General features: G+C 32.6%; 1 protein-coding gene across 1 annotated transcript in view; it reads left to right on the forward strand.

Annotated features, from left to right (window-relative positions):
- Positions 1-24,259, forward strand: part of LOC108914091 — a 47,734-nt gene extending 23,475 nt beyond the window's left edge. Inside the window, exons 3-6 of the mRNA XM_018719799.1 lie at positions 6,569-6,788; positions 8,401-8,533; positions 9,007-9,225; positions 17,854-24,259. Of these exons, the coding sequence (XP_018575315.1) occupies positions 6,569-6,788; positions 8,401-8,533; positions 9,007-9,225; positions 17,854-17,928 (647 nt within the window). The 3' untranslated portion in view covers positions 17,929-24,259. The remainder of the gene's footprint in view (positions 1-6,568; positions 6,789-8,400; positions 8,534-9,006; positions 9,226-17,853) is intronic.
- Positions 24,260-24,306: the final 47 nt, after the last annotated feature.

A 24,306-nucleotide genomic window follows, 5' to 3' on the forward strand; every position in this document is an offset into this window, starting at 1 on the left:
TTCTTATCTGGAGACCTCGTAAATACTTGCGGCTATCCCCGCGACGGTCCCTATCTCTGGACAGATGGCGTCGCTATGTTTTCCGAAAATAGTACCCGGGTCCGATTTACCCCGTCAGAATAGCAATAAATACACTACTCTGTGATAATGGTAATTATGTAATGTGTTTAATACAGAGGATGCTTGCAGTTTTCCAAGGCAATGAGCCATATGCATAAAAGCTGTTGCCAAAAGGTACAGGTTTTTTCAGGATATCCAAGAACATTTAATTTTTTATTGCGAATCAGTTTAATAAAATCGTAGCCTAGAACCACAGATTATGCAGCGCAGTGCAGTGTAATTATTGAAGTTAATATTTTTTCTAGTTCAACAGTAAAAAAGGAGCAGTGGGCAATACAAAACAACATATATTTTTTACATTTATCTAATTTATTATTCAAAAGCCTACAAACTTTGCATGAAACATTTTTGGCGAGTTATCTCGAGAAAAATGAGTTTGGCCTCCACTCCAAATGACCCTACAGACACATACAGGAAAATTTTTTTCGGATGCAAAATTTGGGCCTCAGATTTCTAGCATGAAAAATAGGGAGTTCCATTTAATATGTTCAGGCTGAGCTTAGTGTAACTTTGAATCTTGAGGTCAGGGTCAACAGCATATTGGTTCCTGAATCTTGAAAAGTTATCGGGAAGTTGCGTTCTTCTTGGGAGACCCTATGTAACTAACCATAGGTGCTGAATCATCGGTGCTTCAGACACCATATACCTACCCTATATTTTTTATATTATGTATTTGCGCACCCACAGCGATTTATATGTTCGACGCCTATGGAACTAATGTTAATGTCATTTCACTGTGTAAGTTTTTTTATTTTCAGTTATTAATAAATTAAAAATCTCTTAACACTTTTTTCTATTATCATTCATGACTATTTGTTAATTTAAGAAACAAAGGTAATTTGTAAGTTTTAATGAAAAAATTCATTGCTCATAGTTTCCTCATACCGGCCTTTTCTATTTTATCCGTAATAATTATATTCTGGTTCTTTATGACTTGTCATTTATATATCCAGTATGTTAATATACGTTCCTAAGTAAAAATCTTTGATTTGACGCAGATATCACGTATCGCTAATGAATTTATGAACAGTAAAATACTAACGACTTCTTTTACTTGCACAGTATAATAAATAATACATGACAAGTATAATATGTCAGCTCAGTAGTGTTAATTTATGGTGAGATATCAACAGATCGCAATTAGGCAATAATGAAATATATACTGGGTGCTCCTAAAAAACAATTACTTTAGTTGTGACAATCTGTTAGTTCTAAATAATTAATATACGCTTGTGACGTGACTCCAATAAGCGAAAATTTCAAATCCAACGTTAAATGTAATTTTTATAATATTTTTGTATTTTGTGATTTTTACAGATATTCTAGAAATTTCAAAACAAATTTTAATTGCAGGCAATAGCTGATTTAAAGTACATATATAAACTATTTATTTACTCAACCAATTTAAATATTATAAATAATAATTATTATAAATGGCCTTTATTCATTGCCAGTAAGTGTACAATGAAAAGGTGAAGTATCAGCCAAAGGCTGCTTTTCAACTTAACCTTAAATTAATTTAAATTTATACAATAATTGTAGTTATAACAAAAATTACATAATAAAAAACAAAGAGAAACGTTACATAATAAAGAACAAATCAGAAAATACTAATTATACACCTTAACAATACATTAATAATAATAACAAAATACTAACAATAAATAAGTGAACCCAAGAGAAATCCGAAACCTGGCAGAATCCGTTTCCTGATAATTAGCTATCCGTATGACACAAATATTGTATTTTTTTTATGAGAAATTTGTTGATAAGCGAATTACTCAAGTATATATGAAATGGTCTGCTTTTTGAGAAATTCTGAAAAGCTGAATTTAATTAAGCCAGTAGTTAAAATTCGGCACAAAATAAAATGGAAACTGGATATTGCATCTTTCTCCGGTCACTACTTTCTACTTCATTATTATTCTGCTCAGAATGCAATCATTTGATTTCCAGTTCCTGGAAATTGTTGAGTGGTTGTGGTGGATACGTTGTGTTACTAAAAAATCAAATAGTGAATTTTGCATTTCCTTTTTTCCTGAACAAATATACACCCATTCAGTTATTTTAAAAAAGATTAATACCAACCGCAATTGAATAATTACACAACTATACAGATATGGATCGATCTTTACCAAACTCTCTGCATCATATCTCCTAGCTTCCACGTTTTCACGACTCTCTTTTTGGTCGAAAGAGAGTTCAGGACACTAGCCTCTGGGCTTGGGGGTTTATTGACTTTGATTTTTTCAAGGTCCAGTTTTAAATAAACAATAGTATACCTAGAAAAGGTTGGGAGCCGCTGTGTTTAATGTGAGACATGTCCCGCACAAAACAATGCGCACCTACAAGGATGGCTGTGCCGCGAATGGAGTAGACAATAAATTAAAAGACATCGATGTGCATGAACAATTCGTAGGGTGTGGCGCCGTACATCACTTGCATAACAAAAGACGAGCGGTGGAAAAAACAACACCGCCATCGACCAAAATCACGTCCTGGCGGCTGGTAGTTTTATTTGTTCGTTTAACCTCTTTTGGTACCAAAATACAGTTGTGGCCAGTCAAAAACAACTGGATACATTACCAGAAACATGCATAGGTACACGTATTGTTTTGAAATGTAAACAAAAATGATTATAGAACGCCTACTGATTTGTAAGGAACCCAGTTCAAGATCGTTAATGTACTTAGGCATTAATGTAGGACCCAAAACCTAACACTGTGGAACTGCCTAATAAAATGTTTATATCTAAAGTGTATACTGAGGATTCCTATTAATGATATTCGACTAGAAACTGTAAAAGCCTTTTTAGATTAAAAAATAAATCAAAACATTCAATTGATGAAAGAAGTTAAGTCATTTTCAAGAACTAGTTTCAAGGGCAACTTTTTTTTTTAGTAATTTGCAGTTGGGGTTGATAAGTATGAGATATTTTGAACAAAATATTTCAATTTGTTTCAGAAAAACTTGCACGCCTTAATTTTTTTTATAACCTCGCACATCTAGCCAACGTTGCAAAAAAGAAAGTAAAGAAATATAACTCATTTTAATGGAATGCTAATTTATTTCGGAAATTTTTTCGGTTGAAAAAAGACAACACAAGAGAATTTTTTGTACCAATACGTACTTTTTAAGTTTTTTAATTAAACCGTATAATTCAAATTTTTCCGGTGTTGCAATCAAACATAATCAAATACAACAATTTCTTGCAGAAATTCAATTCGTACAAAAAAAAACAGGCGTGACAGCTAAATGAACTGGTAACTTTCCAGGTGGCAAAAACTTGTCTGCTCGCGATATTTAATGGTTGATATATTTTAATAATGTTATATAACGAAATTTACATTGTCGAAATATCCATTTGACGTCATTTGCAATGATATAAGTTTTGTTCTATTAAATACCTAAGCAAAATTTTATTTTTCTACTTTTTTTGCTTAAGGGGTTCAACATATATCTAAAATTGAAGGGTTAAAGTAAAATTAAGGCAAAAAATTACAAATGTTAACGTAAAAAATGAGAAGGTTGTTGGAACAATTTTTTTAACAAAAATATTTCGGTTAGTTTTAAATTCCTACATTATTTATAGAATAACTCGAATAGGTAAATAAACAGAATAGTCTGCCAAAATGTTCTTAGATATTCTAATATTCAAGGACGAACCGAGTTTGGCAACGCTAGAACAATTTGTAAAAAATATGTTTGAGGTAAGTTTTTGTTTTTCAAAAACACATGTACGTTTTCAATTATCTTTGACGTATGGTAAAACCCCCTAATGTTCGCCTTGTTCTCTTTAAAAATATTAAATACGGATGTTCGAACTTTGAGCATCTTCGCGCTACTAAATAAATGATGAGTAGTAACATTATTTTCTCCTTCAAGGGAAAGGTTGGTTCCATTTTGAGCCAGAGGAAAACGCAATTTATACGGCGTGTGATGAAAAACTGTGTTCGTCGACCCTGTCGATTTACATTCTTCGCAAAACAAGTGTAATTGCCATTTCCTTGTCGAGGACGGCCGAATATTGGCCTTATAATTATTGATCAGCGTGTTACGTAATTGGATAGGGAATTGTTAGACGTAATAAACAATTACGGCCGGGGCGGTGGTAAAGGGCAGTAATTGCGTTAATAGAGAGTATCATCTTGGTCGTGGAACGTCTCGAGGCCGATTTCTGAGAGCACGGGTATCCGAACCAGATTACGGCCTAGTATGAAGAGACTCACCAGGAAAAGAGTCATCCTTACTATCACAGATACTTATAATTTATTTGTGTTACTATCAATGTACAGGGTGATCCGAACTGATGGTTGGCGGCCATTTCAAGAGAAATCTCGCGTGGGCTATGTATCGGGTTCGGACGCTGACGCAGCAACTCGGCATTTAAATATTTAAAAAACTTGTTCCCATATTTATTTAGCCATACCCATATACAGGTCACGTCAAACTAAACATGGAAGTGGTAGAAATGTATACGCCCAGTTGAAGAATGCGTACGCGGCAAACGGCGTATAACACAGCCGCACTGGGCGATTGGGCAATAAATCTCAGTTATTGACAAGTGGTTTGACAAATTGCCTAGCAGTGCAATGCAGCAATGCAGAATTTGGTGTGAATCAAGTAATTTTAATTTATTATAGGCACCTTCTATTAATCATTCATATTACAATTGCGAAGGGAGAAATAAGAGGGATATTTTGTTTACTAATATTACTACAATATGGCATTTTGAAGACCTTTTGGAACGAAATTTACTATCAATATAATAAAATTATTTGAGAACATAAATAATTAAAATATGTTGTTGGCCAAATGAACATATAATAGAAATTTTCTACACATTATATACAAATTATTATCATTTTTTACCTTTAGCAGATATATTTTTAGGGACGCTTATGAAACTCATTAAATTTTATTGCTAGGCATGTTCAACTGAGTTCGGCAAGACATAACATTTTACTTGTATGATACGACTGCGTTTACTAATGTTATTATAACGTTAACGAGATTCTCAAATAAAGCTCTCTAATAATTAGTACAATTACATTTTACATTAAAATGTTAAAGAGTTTGTATTAATATCGACAAAATCCTAGAAAATTATTGTTGTATCATAGCTCTTAAAAATTGCTATGCGCGTTTTATGATTACCGCTTATATGAATTCGCTGGTTTACATATACTGTGAGAAAACGAAAAGATCAAACAGGAAACCGCAAGCAGGGATCTTTGTAGCAAAATCATGAAGTATACGACTTAAAATTCTCTCTTGGTAAGTTTCCAGACCTAAGGGTAGTAACGTCATCGAAATTGTTCTCATTTTCATACATATATTATAGCATTATGGGAGAGTCCACTTTATATTCTACAAATTTCTTTAAAAAATTTTTCTATCTTCAACCTCTTCCAAAATATGAAACACTAGTTTTTTGCATAATTCTTAACAAAACATGAAAGGTACATTCCGATAGTTACATGGGTACTCATGTTTTAAGTGATCTTTCACTTTCAAAAATTGAAGTAATCCTTGTATTTCAAAATTTTAATAGTTTAGATGGATTTTTTGATCCATCATTGTCTTACTACAAGTGCGATTTCTTGCCAGCCTTAAGTATAGTCTTTTCGAAGTCAGTTGAACATGTAAAAAACGCCTGGCAATAAAATTTAATGACTCATAGGCGTCCCTAAAAAAGTTTTCTGCTAAAGGTAAAAACTTATAAGTTGTACATATTGTGTAGAAAATTTCTATTATATGCTCATTTGGCCAACAACATATTTTAAATATTTAAGTCCTCAAACAATTTTATTATATTGATGGTAAATTTCGTTTTATTCCGTCTCCAAAATGCCATGTTGTAATAATATTATTTCTCCCTTTCGAAATTGTAATATCAATGATTAATAGATGCCTATAAAAAATTAAAATTACCTGAATCACACCAAATTCCGCATTGCTGCACTGCACTGCTGGGCAATTTATCAACGCTTGTCAACAGCTGAGATTTATTGCCCAGTGGCCCAATACAGTTGTGTTAGATTTCGTTTGCCCGCGCTCGCATTCGTCAACTGGGCGTATACATTTCTACCACCTTCGGGTTTTAATTCGTCCAGACCGCTATATGGGTATGGTTAAATAAATATGGGAACAAGTTTTTCAAATATTTCAATGCCGAGTTGCTGCGTCAGCGACCAAACCTGGTACATACTGTCAACGTCTTTTGGTTCTTCAATTGATATCGGAAAGACTATACCATCAGTACTTAACTTTAAGTTAAATACAATTTTAACATCTTGCTACAACTTCCTTTTAGCGTTTTCCTGTGATGACAGCCAACCATCGGTTCTAGGGTCACCTTGTCAAATATTTGTCTCGTCATAGAAAGTATATTTTCATTATAAAATAGAGTAAATGTTCATAGACTTAAATATTTATTTATTTGCAGTGATTTCCGACCGAATGTGCAGCGTTTCCCCGGCAGATACAGGGTGTTCGATGGAGAGCCCAGCCCCCGATCAGCACGACCCCCACAGCTCCGAGGAAGAGTTGGAGGTCATAAACAGCAACAGCAAGGTGGAGAGGCCACCGAGGCCCCTGAGGGCGGCGTCGGTTTGTCTCGCCGAGAAAAGGAAGTGGTCTCAGATCGGGGAAGTTTATAGTCGGAGGTAAGGTAATGGAAGGCGTGCCAAACAACTTTGCTTTTCAAGAACATTTGATTTCCCCTATTTCCCTGAAAGATAATCTGTATTATAATTGAAATATTTCTTATTAGTGTGAAAATATGTTCCAAGCTTAATAAAAATTATTTTGCTAACACGATGTTACTACCTTCAAGCGATACTTTACTAGAACAAGAGGGCATTTTCTTACGGTGAATACTGAATAGGTACATTTTTTTTAGTAATTCTTAATAATAACTTACAATACACAATAAGTTACACTAGGTACCTGACTTTAGTTGATGTCTCTATTAACGATTAAAAATAATGTATCTACTCGTATAGTCACAAAGGGTATAGTAAAAATGTTATAACGGAAGCTAAATATCTTTTTTTTGAAAAACGCCATGTAAGCTAATTAAGGTATCGTAATGTGGATTTCGTTGTTCAACTTATTTTTGAAAATCGAGCTGGTGACATTTTAACTATTTTATTTCTATCTATGGGTGCTTCGAGTTCATCCAAAGAAAAACGCAACGTGTAACAATATAACTTTATTGAACGCTTCTTTACAGGACAGCACGACCGATCGGGAACAAGACTTAACCCATACTAATAATGTCGTTTCTTTGCCTGATCTAAGATAAATTTGCCCTCTCGGTCGTGTACCTACTTCTAACCCTGGTAAAACCCCACAACTAAATATAAAAATGTAATTGTAACATGCCGCCACATATCCTTTCGGGAAATAGAAATCTCCCAACAATGTCGAATATGACTCACCCCGTACATATGAATTTTTTTGGACTTTTTAAGTTTTGAAAAACTTACAAAACATAAACAACCAGCAATTAATTTAAACAATAGGTCAAAGCAATCTGTCTTAACCTCTTTATCATATTTTTTATTACAAAATTCGATAGTAACTTTAAACCAAAACTTAGGCAGATATAGATTTGTGTTTGTTGGAATTGTTGTCGAAATTACAACAAAAAATAAAGATTAATGTGGTATATCGGAATTTCCAAACGCTAGCAATAAAGAAATATAAATATTTTGCTATTAAAATGTTGCATATTAAAAAATATTTTTAGAGATTTTGTCATACATTTTATTTAAACATAGTATTATGTTTTCTTCGAGCGTCATTATTGAAATCTGTACGTCTGTAAAGAGAAACAGCACATAGCAAACGCCATTTTAAAGAAAAAGTTCACTATGAATATAACATAGAAAACTTGGTAAAAAAGTTGCAGATTGATTCTTTTACTGATACATTATAGAAGATAAAAATAGGAACAATTTTTTTCCACCACTGTGAGGAAAAGCTATTCTTCCATGATAGTATTCAGTGTCCCTTTTATAACCCTATTTTTTGTAATTAATTGTTTTCGGATCCATGTTCGTGTAGACTTTTTATATCTCCTTGTCTGTAGGAACAACCCTGTATATTGTACTTGACACCTTCCAGCAGACTCCTTCCGCCATACAGGCGATTACATGCTGAATTATTTCATTCCTTTTATAGAATCGGACACTTCCACATATCTTCATCGTTTTTTAAGAGAAAATCCAATAAAAACGACTCGGAATTCTAACGACAGCCCCACATTTTCAGGTATACTCCGGAAAACGAAGAGAACATGTCTCACTATGGCAACCTCAGTCCGTCTTCGCCTTGCTCACCGTACCTGAAGTGCTACGGCGAGGATGGGGTTCATATCGAACATTCCGGCTCATCGGACGACGAGGTAATTAAATACATCCTTAAGGATAGAGGATTATTAATTTTTTTCCTTTGTCCGGTACCGTCGAGACGCTCCACTCGTATTACCTCGACATCAAAGAGATGGGACGAGAGATATCCAAGGGTTGTCACGTTTTTTGTTAAGTGTCGTAACTTCTGTTCAAATTATGAGAGGCATATTGTTAAAATTGTACGCTTAAATTTTTTAAGAAGTTAGCAATAAAAGTTATTAATAAAAAAATATAAACTTGGATATAATGTCCCGTGTCTAGAAACTATGAGCAAGGTCTGTTTTCTACTGGTAAAAATAGCGATACAAGTTCCTATTCCCCTTTCCGAAAACACATAATTAAATAAGTGATATACCTTCAAGTTAATTTTTTAAATTAATATTCTGTCATAACTACTGTTTTGCTCATGGTTCCCGGATGTCCAGATTAGGTTGCAGTTGATTTTATGCGCGGTGGAAAATTGCAGGTCCACCTGTTGACCACCAGGACAACCCCCGTCCAGTTCAGGACGTCCCCGCCTCTGGAAGCCGTCAAGCCCGAGCGCAGAACGCTGCTGAATAAGGGCCGCTCCATGAGCCCCCCACCCAAGCTCCTCCACTACGAGGTGTCGCCCAGAAAACGCACCAAGCACGCACGACACGCACATATCCAGAGGCCATACCTCGATTTCGAGAAAATGCAACAGGTCAGTGATATTTGCAAACTTAATAGTCACTTAACTCTTGAGGTATAACGAGTTCAAAATACAACAATTTATAATAACCGTGGTGTGAAAATACGAGTAGTATGATGTGCCTAACAGCATGTGATGACGTCATTTGAGAGCAAGATTGTCGAAATTATGGTATACATAATACATATATTGAAATAATAATGCAGCCGTCTGTCGTTTTTCTAATAGTCTAGAGCTGTTGCAGACTGTTGCTTTAATCTTGATACAATATTTAAGATTGCGTTTACTTTTAGATTCTACATACTTCAACTGACTTTTTAAATACGATTTATACCATCTGTAAATGAGGAAATTCAACTTGTTGGACGTGGTCTCAGGTGACGTCATGTCAGAGAGGACCAAATTGAGCCGTCTGACGGACACCATAATATTTCCACACCACGAGACTAACTAACATATTTTTAACTAATTATATTGTGAGAAATAATACTTCACAGGCTGTGTGCCATAGGTGGCTTTGAATTACACTCCCCAATATGTAGTAAATAGCTAAAATCATTCGATATCATAAATTAAATTTTGGTGGTTCTGCAGCTCTGCAACACTGTCTGAAAAGATGTGCCAATATTAATTTTGTTACCTATTCTCCTTAATTTTTCTATAATATAGGAATATATAGATGTTTATTTTGGATATAATTTGCGCTATCCCTTGTAGACGGGTGTATGTCTGATGGCAGACGTTTCCGGTCAGCCTTACTTTTTTGGTAAAGAATCGCTCTTTAAACTTTTTCACAATAATGAAGAAACACCCTATATATACAATTTGTACATTTCTTTTATAGCGCGAATATTTTTTGTGTGTTAATATTAATATATATATAAACTAATGCAAAAAATTAAAGAGCCAAAAGAATTTCCAAAATTTTTTAGTAATTTTTTAGTCTTGTCTTCAAACATCGATATCTCGGCGGCAAATGGACGTACAAAGAATTGAAGGGCAGTTTCGAAAATTGGAATAATTTTCCTATAACACTGCCGCAACTTTTCGGAAAAAAAATTTTTTTCATCTTTTACACGAATTTTAAAAAACAGGAAAAAAGGGTAATGGTTTTTTAGAAACTTAGATTGACGGCTAAATTAGAAATATTCACGAAATGACTAATGTTAAGCATGACTTTTACAGTTCGATATACCCAGAAGAACCCTGTGAAGTTTCATCTCCATCTAGCGAACCGTTTCTTTGTTTCAAACAAACGTTTGAAAAAAATTAAAGGGTCAGGTTTTCTCACATTTTTAAACGATTAACGTTTAAATTGATGAAAAAAAATTAAATTTTTTTTTCAGAGAGAAAATGGGTAGGTTTGAAAAAAACTATTTCTTAAGTGATTACAGACTGCACAAAAATTAATTAGAAATTTGTCTCAAAAAACGGTATGAATCGGGGTCGAAATCTGGTTTGGGTCATCAACTTTAATTTTAATTTAATTAAAAGTTGATGAACAGAAGCATAGGACGAAAAAGCCGAATCTTGCTGGAAACAATTGGATTTTGTTTTCTTCAATGTCCGGAAGGTTTTCCAAAAAAAAAAAGACAAAAAAGAATTTCGAAAATTTTTCGATTTTCTTTTTTTTATTAATTTAAACGTTATTTGTGGTAAAAATGTGAGAAAACCTCAAGAAAAATATTTTTTCCCATTTTAAACCACGATTAAAAAGTGTTAAACTCAAAAAACGTGACCCTTTAATTTTTTTCAAAAGTTTGACTGTTTGAAACGAAGAAACGGTTCGCTAGATCGAAATGAAACTTCACAGGGTTCTTCTGGATATATCGAACTGTAAAAGTCATGCTTAACATTATTCATTTCGTGAATATTTCTAATTTAACCGTCAATTTTCTAAAAAAACGTAAATTATCCTATATTTCCTATTTTTTAAAATTCGTGTAAAAGAAAAAAAAAAATTCGAAAAGTTGCAGAAGCATGTTACAGGAAATTTATTCCAGAAACTGCCCTTCAATTCTCTGCACGACCATTTGTAGCCGAGATATCGATGATTGAAGACAAAAGGATCCTTTTCCATTAAAAGTATTATTTCGACGACAAATGGTCGTATCGAAATTAAAAAAAAAAGGAAATTGAAGCTGAATAAACAAGCTGTCTGATCCATGCAATGGCTTAGCTGAAAAAAATGTTTCCAAGTCCGTGGATTAAGGAAAAAAAAGAAAATTTGCAAAATTTTTTCGTCACGCTATTTCTTAAAATTGCATAACCGTAGCTCCTAAAAAATTTCGACCGAAAGATCTAAATACTAGAATCTTAGAGCTTCAAAATGTTTTTTTTTAATTCCCGATACGACCATTTTTCACCTAAATACAGTCTGTCAAAAATCACGGAAAAATTTCGGGAATTCTTTTGATCCTTTAATTTTTTGCATTAGTGTACAATGTATAAATGTATATTCCTCGTTATCTACTATTTTCCATCGATTTTTGCGGGGAAGCAACAAGTTTTCGTGAATATTTCATCCTCTTCCGCCCGGACTACATCAGTGCATCGATTTCTGCCTCACCTGCGAGTCATTTACCATAATAGGACGGTGCTTATTACAGGGTCTTACGTACGTACGAGGTACGCGGACCTCGGTGATGGCCAACCCCTGGTGCGAACTTGAGTCGAGGTATTTGCTAATGGATCGGGAATATTAAATATATTTTTTTTTGTTTGTTAACTGTGACAAACCCTTTTGCAAGCAGGCAACGTAACAGTATTACTTTGGGTCATTGCTACAGGGCGGTATTCCTTCCAGTGGCGGCGTTGGAAAAATAATTGTAAAAAATCGAATAATTGTAAAAAATGATGCTTTACCATATTATCATAGGGTGAATCTTAGGTGTGTACAGTTTACTGTCTAATAGTTTTTTTTTGTGAAAAAATTAGGAAAATTTAAAATAAATATAATAATTGTTTTTTTATATAAAACTTGTTGAGAGCTGCTGATTTCTCTATCTATCTATAAATAATATAATAATGATGCATAACATAGATCAGTTATGCAGTGTTGCCGGTGTTCCACACAACTCTTAGGCTTTAGCTTTTTATATGAAGTGGAAAGAAAAAAAGTTAAATAAGTATCTTTTTTATACAATATGTCAGAGAAACTATGAAATATCTTCACAAAATGTTTAAGGCCTTCTCCTGCCCGTGTCATTTCAATCTTTACTAGTAAATTATTTTTATGTACAGGCTAATTCAGATAACATAACCCCCTTTTATCTTTTTTACCTTTCTGTACAGGAAAAAATGGTAAACACCACAGTTTTAGGAAATTTTACGAAGCAATATATAGAAAAACAATTGACTTGCATTTCGAGGATAAAAACCAAACTTTTTTTTTTTTAATTGGAATACTCTATTTGCTGTTTTTATGATTTTCCCCTTTTTTTCTTACATGTCGTATATTTATTTTGATAGTTTGCATAATATTTTGTTTATTTATTGATCCTGCAAATAGTCAAGATTGTCATGCAATCACTGTGTGGGCATGTTTTCCGCTGTTAAATTTACTAAACCAATCCAAACGAATTAAATTAAAAAAAATATCTTATAAAATGTCTTTTATAATACCTTCATCCTGTTTTAAACAAAAAATATAAATGTATTCCTTGGAAGTTCCTTTTTTAATGAAAAATCTGCAACTCTGTTTAAATAGAAAGCTTTATAAAACATACATTTCTAATTGAATTTCAAAATATCCATTAAATGTTATACAGTTTTTTTATTCACATATCTTTATCAATATTTTAGCTACAGGTCGAAATTCATACAGAGTGACATTTTGTCACCAGTAAAGTTACGTCAGGTGAAGAGTTCAAGCTTTGTTTTCTACCTAAAACCGCTATATCTTTTCCATTGCGTCACAAGCAATATTCGTATGAACTAAGACGAAAAATCCTCGTCATATTAGTCACTGTTTTCATATAATTGAAATGTGAAATCTTGACAATTCCCAAATCTGGATATCTCGCAAATTTTAATACTGGTATTACTGGATACGAAAATATGCCAAAAAATCGATATTTCAACGCTCAGAAAATATATATACAACAGTTAGTACGAAGACACGATCAAAACAACTGTCAAACTTTTAATCTGAGTGTCAGTTCTGTTTTGTTTTAAATGCGCTAGTCAAACTACAGTCTAAAATTAATACCCGACAAACGTCCTCCATTTTCTTTCACTCTAATACACAAAAAATATTGGAACAGTTGTCTGTGATAGATTGAGATTATGAAGACATTTATATCATTATTGTATCTCTTTTTAGAGCGTTTAATAATGAATTCACGTCCGCAACGAGTGTCTTTGATATTAGGACACACTCGTGACGTAATGGCAATCTTAAAACGGTTCTAGTTAGATAATAATCGGCTTAATTTCATCCTGTCTGCTAATGACGTCACCTGAGACCAGCTCAAATATCTGATTTGTACTATATTGACACCGCGGTCGCTAATATACATATACTACTATACTATTATATAAACAGACAATTTAAGTTGATCGTATACGTAAAATCTGTAATTTCTGCATTTACATATGGTATGAGTCACATTTCAAAAATCAGTTTATGCATATAAAGTCTGAACGTAACCTTATATATTGTGTCAAAGAACAAACGTTACTGTTTTGCACAATAAAATGAATTATGTGAAGATGTTTAAGCAGCAACAGATCTGGATTATTAAAAAAATGACAGATAGTTGCATTTTCATGCCAACATATGATTTCGTCAGTCTTGCTCTCAAGTGACGTCACACCATTTGCATTATATGTATATTCACACCACGGTAGCATGGCTTTATCCTTGGATGTTTTAATTATTTTCCACTCCGTATATTAGATGATTTTTTAAATTTGCAAAAAAAATTTCTCAAATTAAACTTTTCCACTGTGCCAAAAAAAAATGAGAACGGAGTTGCTTTGTGTACCTACATGAAAAATAACGTTGAAGGTGTATGGCAACTCCTGGTTCATACATTGTGCCACTACCGAAACGAATTCTCAGAGAGTATGAAAAAAGTATTCGCTAAAAAAAGAACCGTGTAATTACTGCCTTTAAGGGTCATTTCGGCGTGAATTTTATGCAGACTTTGTGGAGTGCTTTTAAAATATTTCGAGGACTGCGCCTCTCCGGCTCACCGGTAATGACAAAAAAGATATAAAAAACCCCCTTGCGCGCCGGCTTCCTTATTCTTTTCACTTTGCGATACTACTAGTTACGGGGTGCGTCATATAAATCCAGAATCCCTTTTCCCTATAATTATTCAACCAACGTTTTCTTTAGATTTAATTTGGGGGCAATTGAAACACAAACGACCCCTTGAGAGGTGGAAAGGGCGGCTTGTTATTGTAATTTATAGGAGCGATTTCGGTTGGTGGATAATTATAAACTTTAGTTGTTTTTTTTTTCAAATTTAGTTTGGACGATGCTGCATTTTGAACTTGAAAATGTAAATATTTCGTGAATGCTACTCGAAATATATTATTCTGTTGTATTTCTTGGCAGCAGCATTATGTAGGTATAAACGTTTTTCTTGGCATAACTCGATGTATCTTAATAGTTTTTTTTCTAAATCCGTGTAGTTTTTTTTTAAATTTTGTCGATGATGATACTTAAAAATATCTGCAACAGCCATAAAAATTTAGTGTGATAATTTTTTTTCTCAGTGCTTATGGAGTTAGTCGTTAGCCCTGCTGGCCTGCCTCACACCGAAATCTAACTAAACTTTCGTTTATGCGGCTTGTGACTTCTAGCACATTGTATGTATGCAGTTACGTTTCTCAAAAGAAGCAATTTGTTACTTAAACTCTTACAACACAGTAACAAAAGTAATAAATGTAATAAATACTATTGACAAAATTTGTGAGATCTGAGGTCGTCGATCGCAATGCCCCCTGACGGCCTACAAACTTATACCTATACTTTGACTTATCTGGTAGTGTAATTTATAAAATCCACGCTGAAGTTGTTGGTAATAAACAAAAACTATCCAAAATAAACAATTAACGGGATACTGACTTGGGTCACCCTGTATCGTGTATCCGAAAATCGCGGGATTCTTTCTTGGCGTTTGTTGTACGAGTACACAAAGCCTGCGACGCGGAAAATTAAAAAGTGTATGTATTTAGAGTAAAATGAAATATTTTTTTCGGAGGTAGCAACATTTTAAAGGCAGACTATTTTGAATAACGAAATAAATTCTTATAGTGTGATGTCATAAACTTAGGCAACCTGCAATGAGCTTGTCACAATTGAAACTGCACAAACCGAATATTACCTTGTATATTATTTACAAAGATGCTAAGAAAATGTATACCATCAAATTAATTTATTTTTACAAGAATTTAGAAGCGATTACTAGAAATAGATACATTAATGTAAATGACAGTAAATGTAAATTTATTAAAGCTATAAAAAAATATTCCTAAATTTAAATAAAGTGAATATTTCATCTTCAGATGCAATTCCTCCTTTTCAATCAGCTTCTTTTCTTCAAAATATTCTATATATCCTAGACGTTATGATAGACTATCAAAAATTGTTAAACAACTAAAAGGTAAACACGGAAATCACATATACAGAACCATAACAAAACCTTTTTTGTGTAATACCTGTTGCGAGGATGCGTTGACTACAAATTTACATATATTTTTTTAGTTATAGAAAATTAATATTTTGCCTCTTTTCGTTGTTTATGAATAATTAAAATTGTGTTTCTTTTTGTCTTTTTAAATGAAAAATGATATTTACGTTTTGTTAATTGCTTGAGCATTACTAATTTAAGATTTCAGGGCATCCCTATCTTGAATATTTAAATTTTATTAAAATATGTTATTTCCATTCTCAGTGAAGTACTGCAGCAATTTTTACGATTTGCCGAATTGTTAAATCCTGTATCTTTTTAGTTTTTATATTTCTTACATAGTTGAATCGTGCTGTACGAGTACCTAGCATTTTCAATACCCCACATATTCCACACCTAAGAGATCATTATCTAGATGGCTGCGAGGCAGGCCTTCCGCTGTTTGTCCCGCAAAACAAAAGCGTAGAAATCCGTACCGAACTGCCGAAGAATTTGGCCCGTTTCCAGGAACATCTAAAAGCATTCAAAGTCGTAATAATAGAACGTATTATCGAAACTATTATAAACAAAAACCTGCCTCAACGCGCGCGCATGTTTCCTCGGTGTCGACCTTCACCTTCAAATGATAGATAATTGCGTTTCTACGTGTCTGTGAGCAGATTTCTTTTTTTTTTTTTGGCATAATTTGGCGGTTGCGTAACCGGGAAAGCGTGGGCGCCTTCGCCTGCTAGCTGCAGATGTTTCGGGACGTGGGTGATGCTCGGCATATCTGTTGATGATATTAGAGAGCGTTAACCCGCCACTTTTTTTGTCATGCCTCCTCAGATGGCTCGGGATACGCGGGGAAGTCATCTGAACATTGAGCAAAAATGCAAAAATTTTGGTACTATAGAAATATTCCATATTATTCACTGGAATAATTCGTCACTATATACAGGGTGAGCCACTTAATATTTTAAAACACTGCTAGCCTTTCTTTAATACTACGAAAAACTTTCAGGGACGATTCCTTGCTAAAAAGTAAGGAGGATCTTCTATATAAACTTATTTCCAAATACGTCTGCTAACGCAGGGGTAGGTTAAAATTCAGTTTTTACTTTATAAATTCAAAATAGTTATTAAAACCATATTTAAAAATTTTGATAACTAGAAACTTAATTAATATTTGATGGTTTTAACGACAATTGCCAAAATAACTTAATTTGTGTTGACATTTTGTACACATTTAAAAAACAATGTCCAAATTGATTAACAAATTCCTGCGTATTCGTAAAGATACAATAATGCTTTTTGATAATCCCAGGGATTCTGGTATTACCCTTCTTATTATGTGTAAAATTTTAGAACTGTATTGAACAATCATTGGATAAATTATTTTCAACAAAATTCAGTTTACGTATTTACTTTAATTTTAATAGATGTCCTAAAGTAACTGAATCGATCATAGTAAAAACCTGCTTTATATTTTTTATAGTTTTTATACCGTATCGTTCGAATAATTCAGAAAAATTATTTGTATAAAGGTGCGTTTATTTTAGTACCTACATGTTTTCGACACTGTCACCACATCGTATGTTTATTAAACTATTAAAAAACATACTAATAAATTACAAAGCATTCTATGAAATAGTGGTTTTGTATATTTATAGTATCATGGTTTTTCAGGTTGTTACATCATGGCTTATGAACCTGCTCACCACCAGTGTCGCCAGTTACAGATTTATAATGCACTGCCTTAGCTTTAGTTAGGAATCTTTGATCTGCCCTTGTTGCTCTCGGGCTAAGCTCTGTGGTGGTGGACCCCCTATTAGAACTTCTAGGCCTGCCCTGTTGTTTATGTCGGTTTTTGTTATTCGGTCCCTCAATGAATCATAATGATTTATATAACTTGCACGATTCATACAGATTTGATATATCTCTAGAGTAAATTGCATTATAACGAATTACTATAAACGTTTTATAAATCGCTATTCTTATCACTTCTTTCTGTTTCCAGTTGAAGACCAGGTCTGTGACGCCCTGGCAGCACACAGGGGACCACACCGGCGAGCTGTCCGTTTACTGCTGGTGAGACAAGCTAAAGGGGCGGTCCCCGTCGCCCTGCGAAATATCCATCTCACCCCTTGTGGGTAGTCTGCCATCAGTGTGGCCCGATCATCCCTCATCATCCACAGATTCATCTTAATCTAAACTAAAACTACTAAATCTACGGTTAAAAAAAAAGGTGGCAACGTGAGCAGTGGGAGTGGCTTGTGCTTAAGAGATTGGTTTTTTTATATCTCTCTCGATATTGTTTTAGATGAAATCACCTCGAGTTCAATGAGATCCATCGGCGAAATCTTCTACAACTTAATTTTGTATGCTTTGTATTATGAACTAAATCGATGTATAGGGTGTTTCGGAGAAATGTGGAATGGGTAATATAAAATCCAAAGTTGATCGAACATAAGTAGTAACAATTAGTGTATTATACAATAAGCATTTAATGATAACTATTAAGTTGTGAATATGAGAATTGCTATACTCGCCATAGGCAAGTATTCTAATGAATAAGAGGGTCATAATAGTCATTAAATGTGAGTTGCTCACACTATTTTTTTCTACAACTACTCATAATAATGAAAATTAAGCTCGTTATTAAATTTTCAATGAAACTAACGATAACTAACGAAATATCATGGAATCTTTATCATGAACAAAACATAAATGTTAGAATCATTATATTGTTATAGTTATATTCTAGATGGTAAAGTTACTAAAATGCAACTGCAACACTTCTTTTATAATTCTAAAGAACGCCATTATAGATGGTGCATATTAAATCGAATCAAAAATTGAATTGACTACATTGACTTTAATTTGAATTGGTTAGTCAATGCATTTTTCGGCCACTGCTGTGGATTTCCTTCGACAGTGGAGTTTTAATGAAGTGTTGTTACTACCAGTATCGGCTAATCTAATATTGTGGCAGAACTGCGGCAAAACCAGTGTCCCATATATAAATTACAATTCAGAAGATTAAAGTAAGTAACAATTTCTTTTCGCATCTCCAAATTTGTTTCTATATTTTGAATAGTGTAATTTCCAATTATGTAATTGATAAAAAAGTTAATGTTATATAATTAGGATTGGATTTGATATTTCATATTATTTTTCGGTAACAATGTCAAGTAATATCAAGCTTATTTCAAGCATAAGTAAATTTTTTTCAGAATACTGAAACACGTAGAAAATGAAAATATTCATTGTGCAAGTAGGTATATAAGTTTTCGCAATTATTCTTTGCTTAAAAAGTTTAATATTTGTGTTACATCTCTGGAACACCCTGTATGCGCTTACTAACAGTTCTGTTAAATGAAACACGATGTAACTAAAAAATTTGTTTCTTATTACGTACTTCTGAGGTTGAAATTTTTATATTCACTCGAAAGGCGAGGAACGATGGCCAATTGTAAATGTTTTATAAACGATATTAAAAATATTTCTTAGGATTATCAGATGGGGCGGAGCCCTTTCACAGACTGTTTAAAGTTTAAGAGATGCAAAATGTATATTTTGTCTACTTTGTAAGCATATTTGATTATGGAGTTTGACCTTTCCTCTTCCTGACGATGGGGGTTCTTGTGAAACGAACGGTTTGGACGGACATGGAAACGAAAAGAGTACAAACATTTGAATTTGTGTACAGTTTCTGTGTGAATCCAAAGCGAAACTCAATTTTTCAAATCTTAAGCTGTATATTTCATCGATTTAAAACTAGCTGCCTTGAGCGTACTAAGTTGGCAAGACTGGATAGACGTTTTGTTTATATCTGGAAATTTTTATTAATCTTTGTCTCCACACCCTTCAACTACATTCGAATTTTGGAAAGAAACTTTCACACTCCTGTCAACTTTACGCTTTAGGTTGGTAATCTTTCGACTAAATTTTGTGATTATGCATAAATTTGACATGTGGGGTAGTGCAAGTAGGTAGTTATTTTATTAAAAGATTTCTTGGTTTCAAAAGTAATGTTTCTGAGTTCAATTATATAACCACTTGAAACTGGATTGAATCCCTTCATATAGATTGCCAATAGTCACAATTTTTATATAAGCATTTCACACTGTAGTTTTCTTTTAAGTCTGAATAGTAGGTAAATATGTCTTGTAAAATTGAAATCATTGCACAATATCTAAAAATGTTTGGTAGTGCTGATTTAAGACTGAGTGATTCGAATAATATCTGAAAACTATTTGGAACTGTTGATATAAGATTGAGTGATTCGAATAATATCTGAAATATATTTAGAAGTGCTGATCTAAAATTGAGTGATTTGAATAATATCTGAAAAATGTTTGGAACTGCTGATATACGACTGAGTGATTTAAATAATGTGAAAAATTGTTGTAAGTGCTGACCTAAGATTGAGAGATTCAAACAATATCTGAAAGATTTAGTGATAACATCTGAACAATATTTGAAAGTGCTGATCTAGGAATCAGTGATTCCAATATCTGAAAAGTATTTGGAACTGCTGATGTAAAATTGATTGATTCAAATAATATCTGAAAGATACTTGGAATTGCTAACCTAAGATTTAGTGTTTCAAATATTTGGAAGTACCAATATAAGATTGAATGATTCGAAAAATATGTGATAGACATACGAAACTGCTGATCTAAGATTGAATGATTCATATGATATTTGAAAGATTTTGATACTGCTGATTAAGATCGAGCAAGTCAAATAAAATCAGAGATAATAATAATAACTGCTAATCTAAGATTGAGGGATCCAAATAACATCCAAAAAATATTTGGAGTTGCCGATCTAAGATCGAGTGATTCAAGTAATGCCCTAAAAAAATTGTGAAAATTGTGGCTGGCTATCATCTATGTGATACAATCCAGGCAGAACAAATTCACATTTACCGTAGCACGCGATCCTCATTTTCTCCACCGATTTGTCCAATAAATGTAAAAACGTAACCATAAATGGGCATTGTATGATATTAAAACTGATTGTAAACTTACATTTCGTAGACTAGTTCTGTGTCTTGGTAGACTTAGTTGACAGTTGTCTAATGTAGAGTCCTTACGTCGTTATTTTTGCCATACACTGTCACTCGTTGACGCACTTTCGGCCAAGTTCAAAACAAAACAACGCTGCCTCATACTGCCCTCGGTGTTTGACGATTTCGGAATTTCTAAAATTAAATTACTGCCCTTGAAACTGCTTAACTGTTATACCTTGGTTAATCAAAATGGGTGTTACTATATAAAGAAATATATTCGTAAAATGTTGTTTATAAAAAAATGTAGAAGAGAATATTACAGAGAATTTGTAGGAACTTTTTAACAAATTTAAAGACTTTTTAAAATTGCGTGAGAGTGGTTTTATTCAGATGTGAGCATACCTACTGTGTTTCTGTACTTGAAAATTCTTTGTCGTGAGAGGCTTTCTTTCATATTCAGATATCAATTTTTTAAATGAAGTTTTTAAAGTAAATATTTTTTTACAAATGTCAATCAAAACACTGTTGTTTCCTGTAATCTTTGTTTTTTTTTCTCTCAAATTTGATTTGTTCAATTTTAAAAAAACACATATCCTTTATATGAAAGAAATACTCCTCGGAAAGAACAAAAAAAACTTATATAACCAGAATCACAGATTAGATGTATAGTGCAAAGTATATATAATTTTTTTTATTTAAAGATACGTAGAGAAATAATATAATATTTTTATTTCAAGTATATTACCCATTTGTATAAAACTAAAATACTAACTAGATCACCGAATGTAATCGTTCGATTTGAAAATATTTACTAAACAACGGGAGTTCTAGCTTCTGTTGGAAACAGTCAAGGTTTGTTTGTTTGCTTTATTAAGTTGGTAATACAGGGTAACTTATTACCATGGTAATAAGTAGTAAACTAAGGTTATGTAATATCTAAAAATAAGATTAATATACTCGTACATTGTATCGGCGTTTCATGAAATTTTTTTAAAAATGGGTTTTTGTTTAAATATAAATATTTGTTAAAAAAACAAGTGCATAAAGACAATTGTGTTTATTTTTCCTAATTTTTCAGTCAGAAATTTATTCAATAAGCATTAAAATCCTTGTGAGAGACAAAACATTTTGTGATTTGTTTATTTTTTTAAAGGTATAACCTTACACTCTGTATATATGTGTCTTTAACATTTTTGGATATTCTAGAAAAATTGAAAAACGACTAAACTCGCAGAAATAAGAGAATCGTGAGAGTTTGGAATAACAAATCAATTAGTCATATGCAATGTTTTTCAATGTGTAGTTTAACACTGATTCAATCAGCTCACTAATGGCATTTTAGCAGCTACATTTGATTTTGTACTAAAAATAAGTTGCTAACTGAAGAAGTACTGTAAATATTATCGACCACCTAAAGTTTTTTGCAACAACTTTTTTTTTTTAATGAAAAATCAGATTACTGAATTGTATTAAAATTTTATCTGATATTGTTTTATCTCGGAGTACAGTTCATTAGCCATGTAGCAAATACGTTTGGTAGAGTGGATTTAGTGGTAACAATGCCAAATGAAGCGAATTCAACTTTTCGAATATAACTTGGGCCTCGAATAAAGATATAAGTGTTATGATTACGATTTACAATAGGTGTAAGTAATTAAGTTGTAAGGAATGAAATCTAAGTCACTCGTAAAGTAAAATTTTTACCTAATGGCCTAGTTCGGTACGAATGAAATAATATTTAGTGCCATTTAGATTTTTTCTAGGCCAGTGCCTATGTAAATAACAAACCTTGCACTTTTTTTAACTTTTTTTAAGTGGTGGATACAGTTGATACATTTCTTTTCTGATCAACTTAATAAATGAGTAGATTTTAAAACATCATCGAATCAAGCGAATTTTCAAGTCAGACGATTCGTTACCATATTTGTATCACACTTTTTATACACATGACCTTTACACTCGAATTTAGCATGTATGTACATAGGTATATTTAAAACTACCTAGTTTCTTATAAATATATGTATAAAATGGGTAATATGGTATATTAAACCAGTGATATAATTAAGTATTTTTGCACTTAAGTGCAGTTGTGAAAATATTGTTTAAAAACTATTTGTGATATAAATAACATGTAGTCATATAGAAATGGTATCTATCAGGTTAAGTTTGGGTTGCGCTTGAATTTTAACGAACCAAATCTGCCGGAAACATCTTTACTTAATATCACACTCCTAGTTTCGTTAAAAACTATTATACCGAAGGACCAAACAGTCCAAACATTGTATATAGCTCTTTGAATTATGTGAAGGAATTTTAGGTTATGCTTTTAGGAAACAAATCGTCAAACAGCATTATATATTACTACGTTGGTCTTTATAGGAATCTGTCAATTAAGTACAATTTTAAAACCTTGGGACCTTGCTTTATCGTTTGTAACCTAAAATTTCTCAAGATTGTAATGGAAAGGGAAAAATTTGCAAAGTGAGTTATCAATAATTAATATTCTTTACAAATTTCTTAGCAATATCATTGCAAATTTTTCCCTTCAAAATGATATTTATGGTGAATATCATGCGACAAAGTAGCTGGACTACCTATATCACATAAAGTAGCAACAGATTAACAATATAAAACTTACAGTACGACAAATGTTATTATACTCTCTTTAAGTGAAGATGTAATAATATTCAAAATACAGTTCATATCATGAACATAGTGCATACTTATATGTATATACATATATTATTTACCTGGATGAAATTCTAACTGTTACAGGAACAGAATCTTCTTTAACTTGCAAATTGTTTCACCAAAATTTTATGCACATAACATCACATATGTAAGTATATCAATTTAACTTTTATCTTGTATTTTATTTGTGAGGCAGAAAAACTCCAAGCAAAATCAGTGAAAACATTTATAAATTCAACAACCAACATTCTAGTGTGGATTGTTGTGCACAACCAATCAGAAATCAGAAATCTTCAAAAGACATAAGGAATGCCACCACAATAAAATGTTGCAATTGAAATACAAACCCTTAATTTATTTACCTTTAACAATCTGTTGATTAAAAAAAAATATGTGGATATAACCTCACATTTTAGCAACATAATATAAGGGGTGATTTACAAATTGATATGGTTAAAAATGAATATTCATCAGTATCAACAAGTAAATTCACCATTATATTTTGAAAATGTGAAGTTCATTGGTAGCATTTGCTCGGTAATAGAAGATTTATGATGTTCCCTTTCAAAATTCAAATTCTGAGCCCTCACCAAGGCTCGAGATATTTCTATATGCCTATTGTCGCACCCATTAATCTTAGTTGCAATACAAATGTTAAGTTTAAGTGATTTTTTTATTATTGAACATTTGACCCAATAAATATTTTATATCATTAGTGAGGAGTTTTATATTATCTAAGTCGCCTTATTTCAAACGTCACAT

Source organism: Anoplophora glabripennis, unplaced genomic scaffold, assembly GCF_000390285.2.
Source record: "Anoplophora glabripennis isolate ALB-LARVAE unplaced genomic scaffold, Agla_2.0 scaffold622, whole genome shotgun sequence".
In the NCBI taxonomy this organism is placed as follows: domain Eukaryota; kingdom Metazoa; phylum Arthropoda; class Insecta; order Coleoptera; family Cerambycidae; genus Anoplophora; species Anoplophora glabripennis.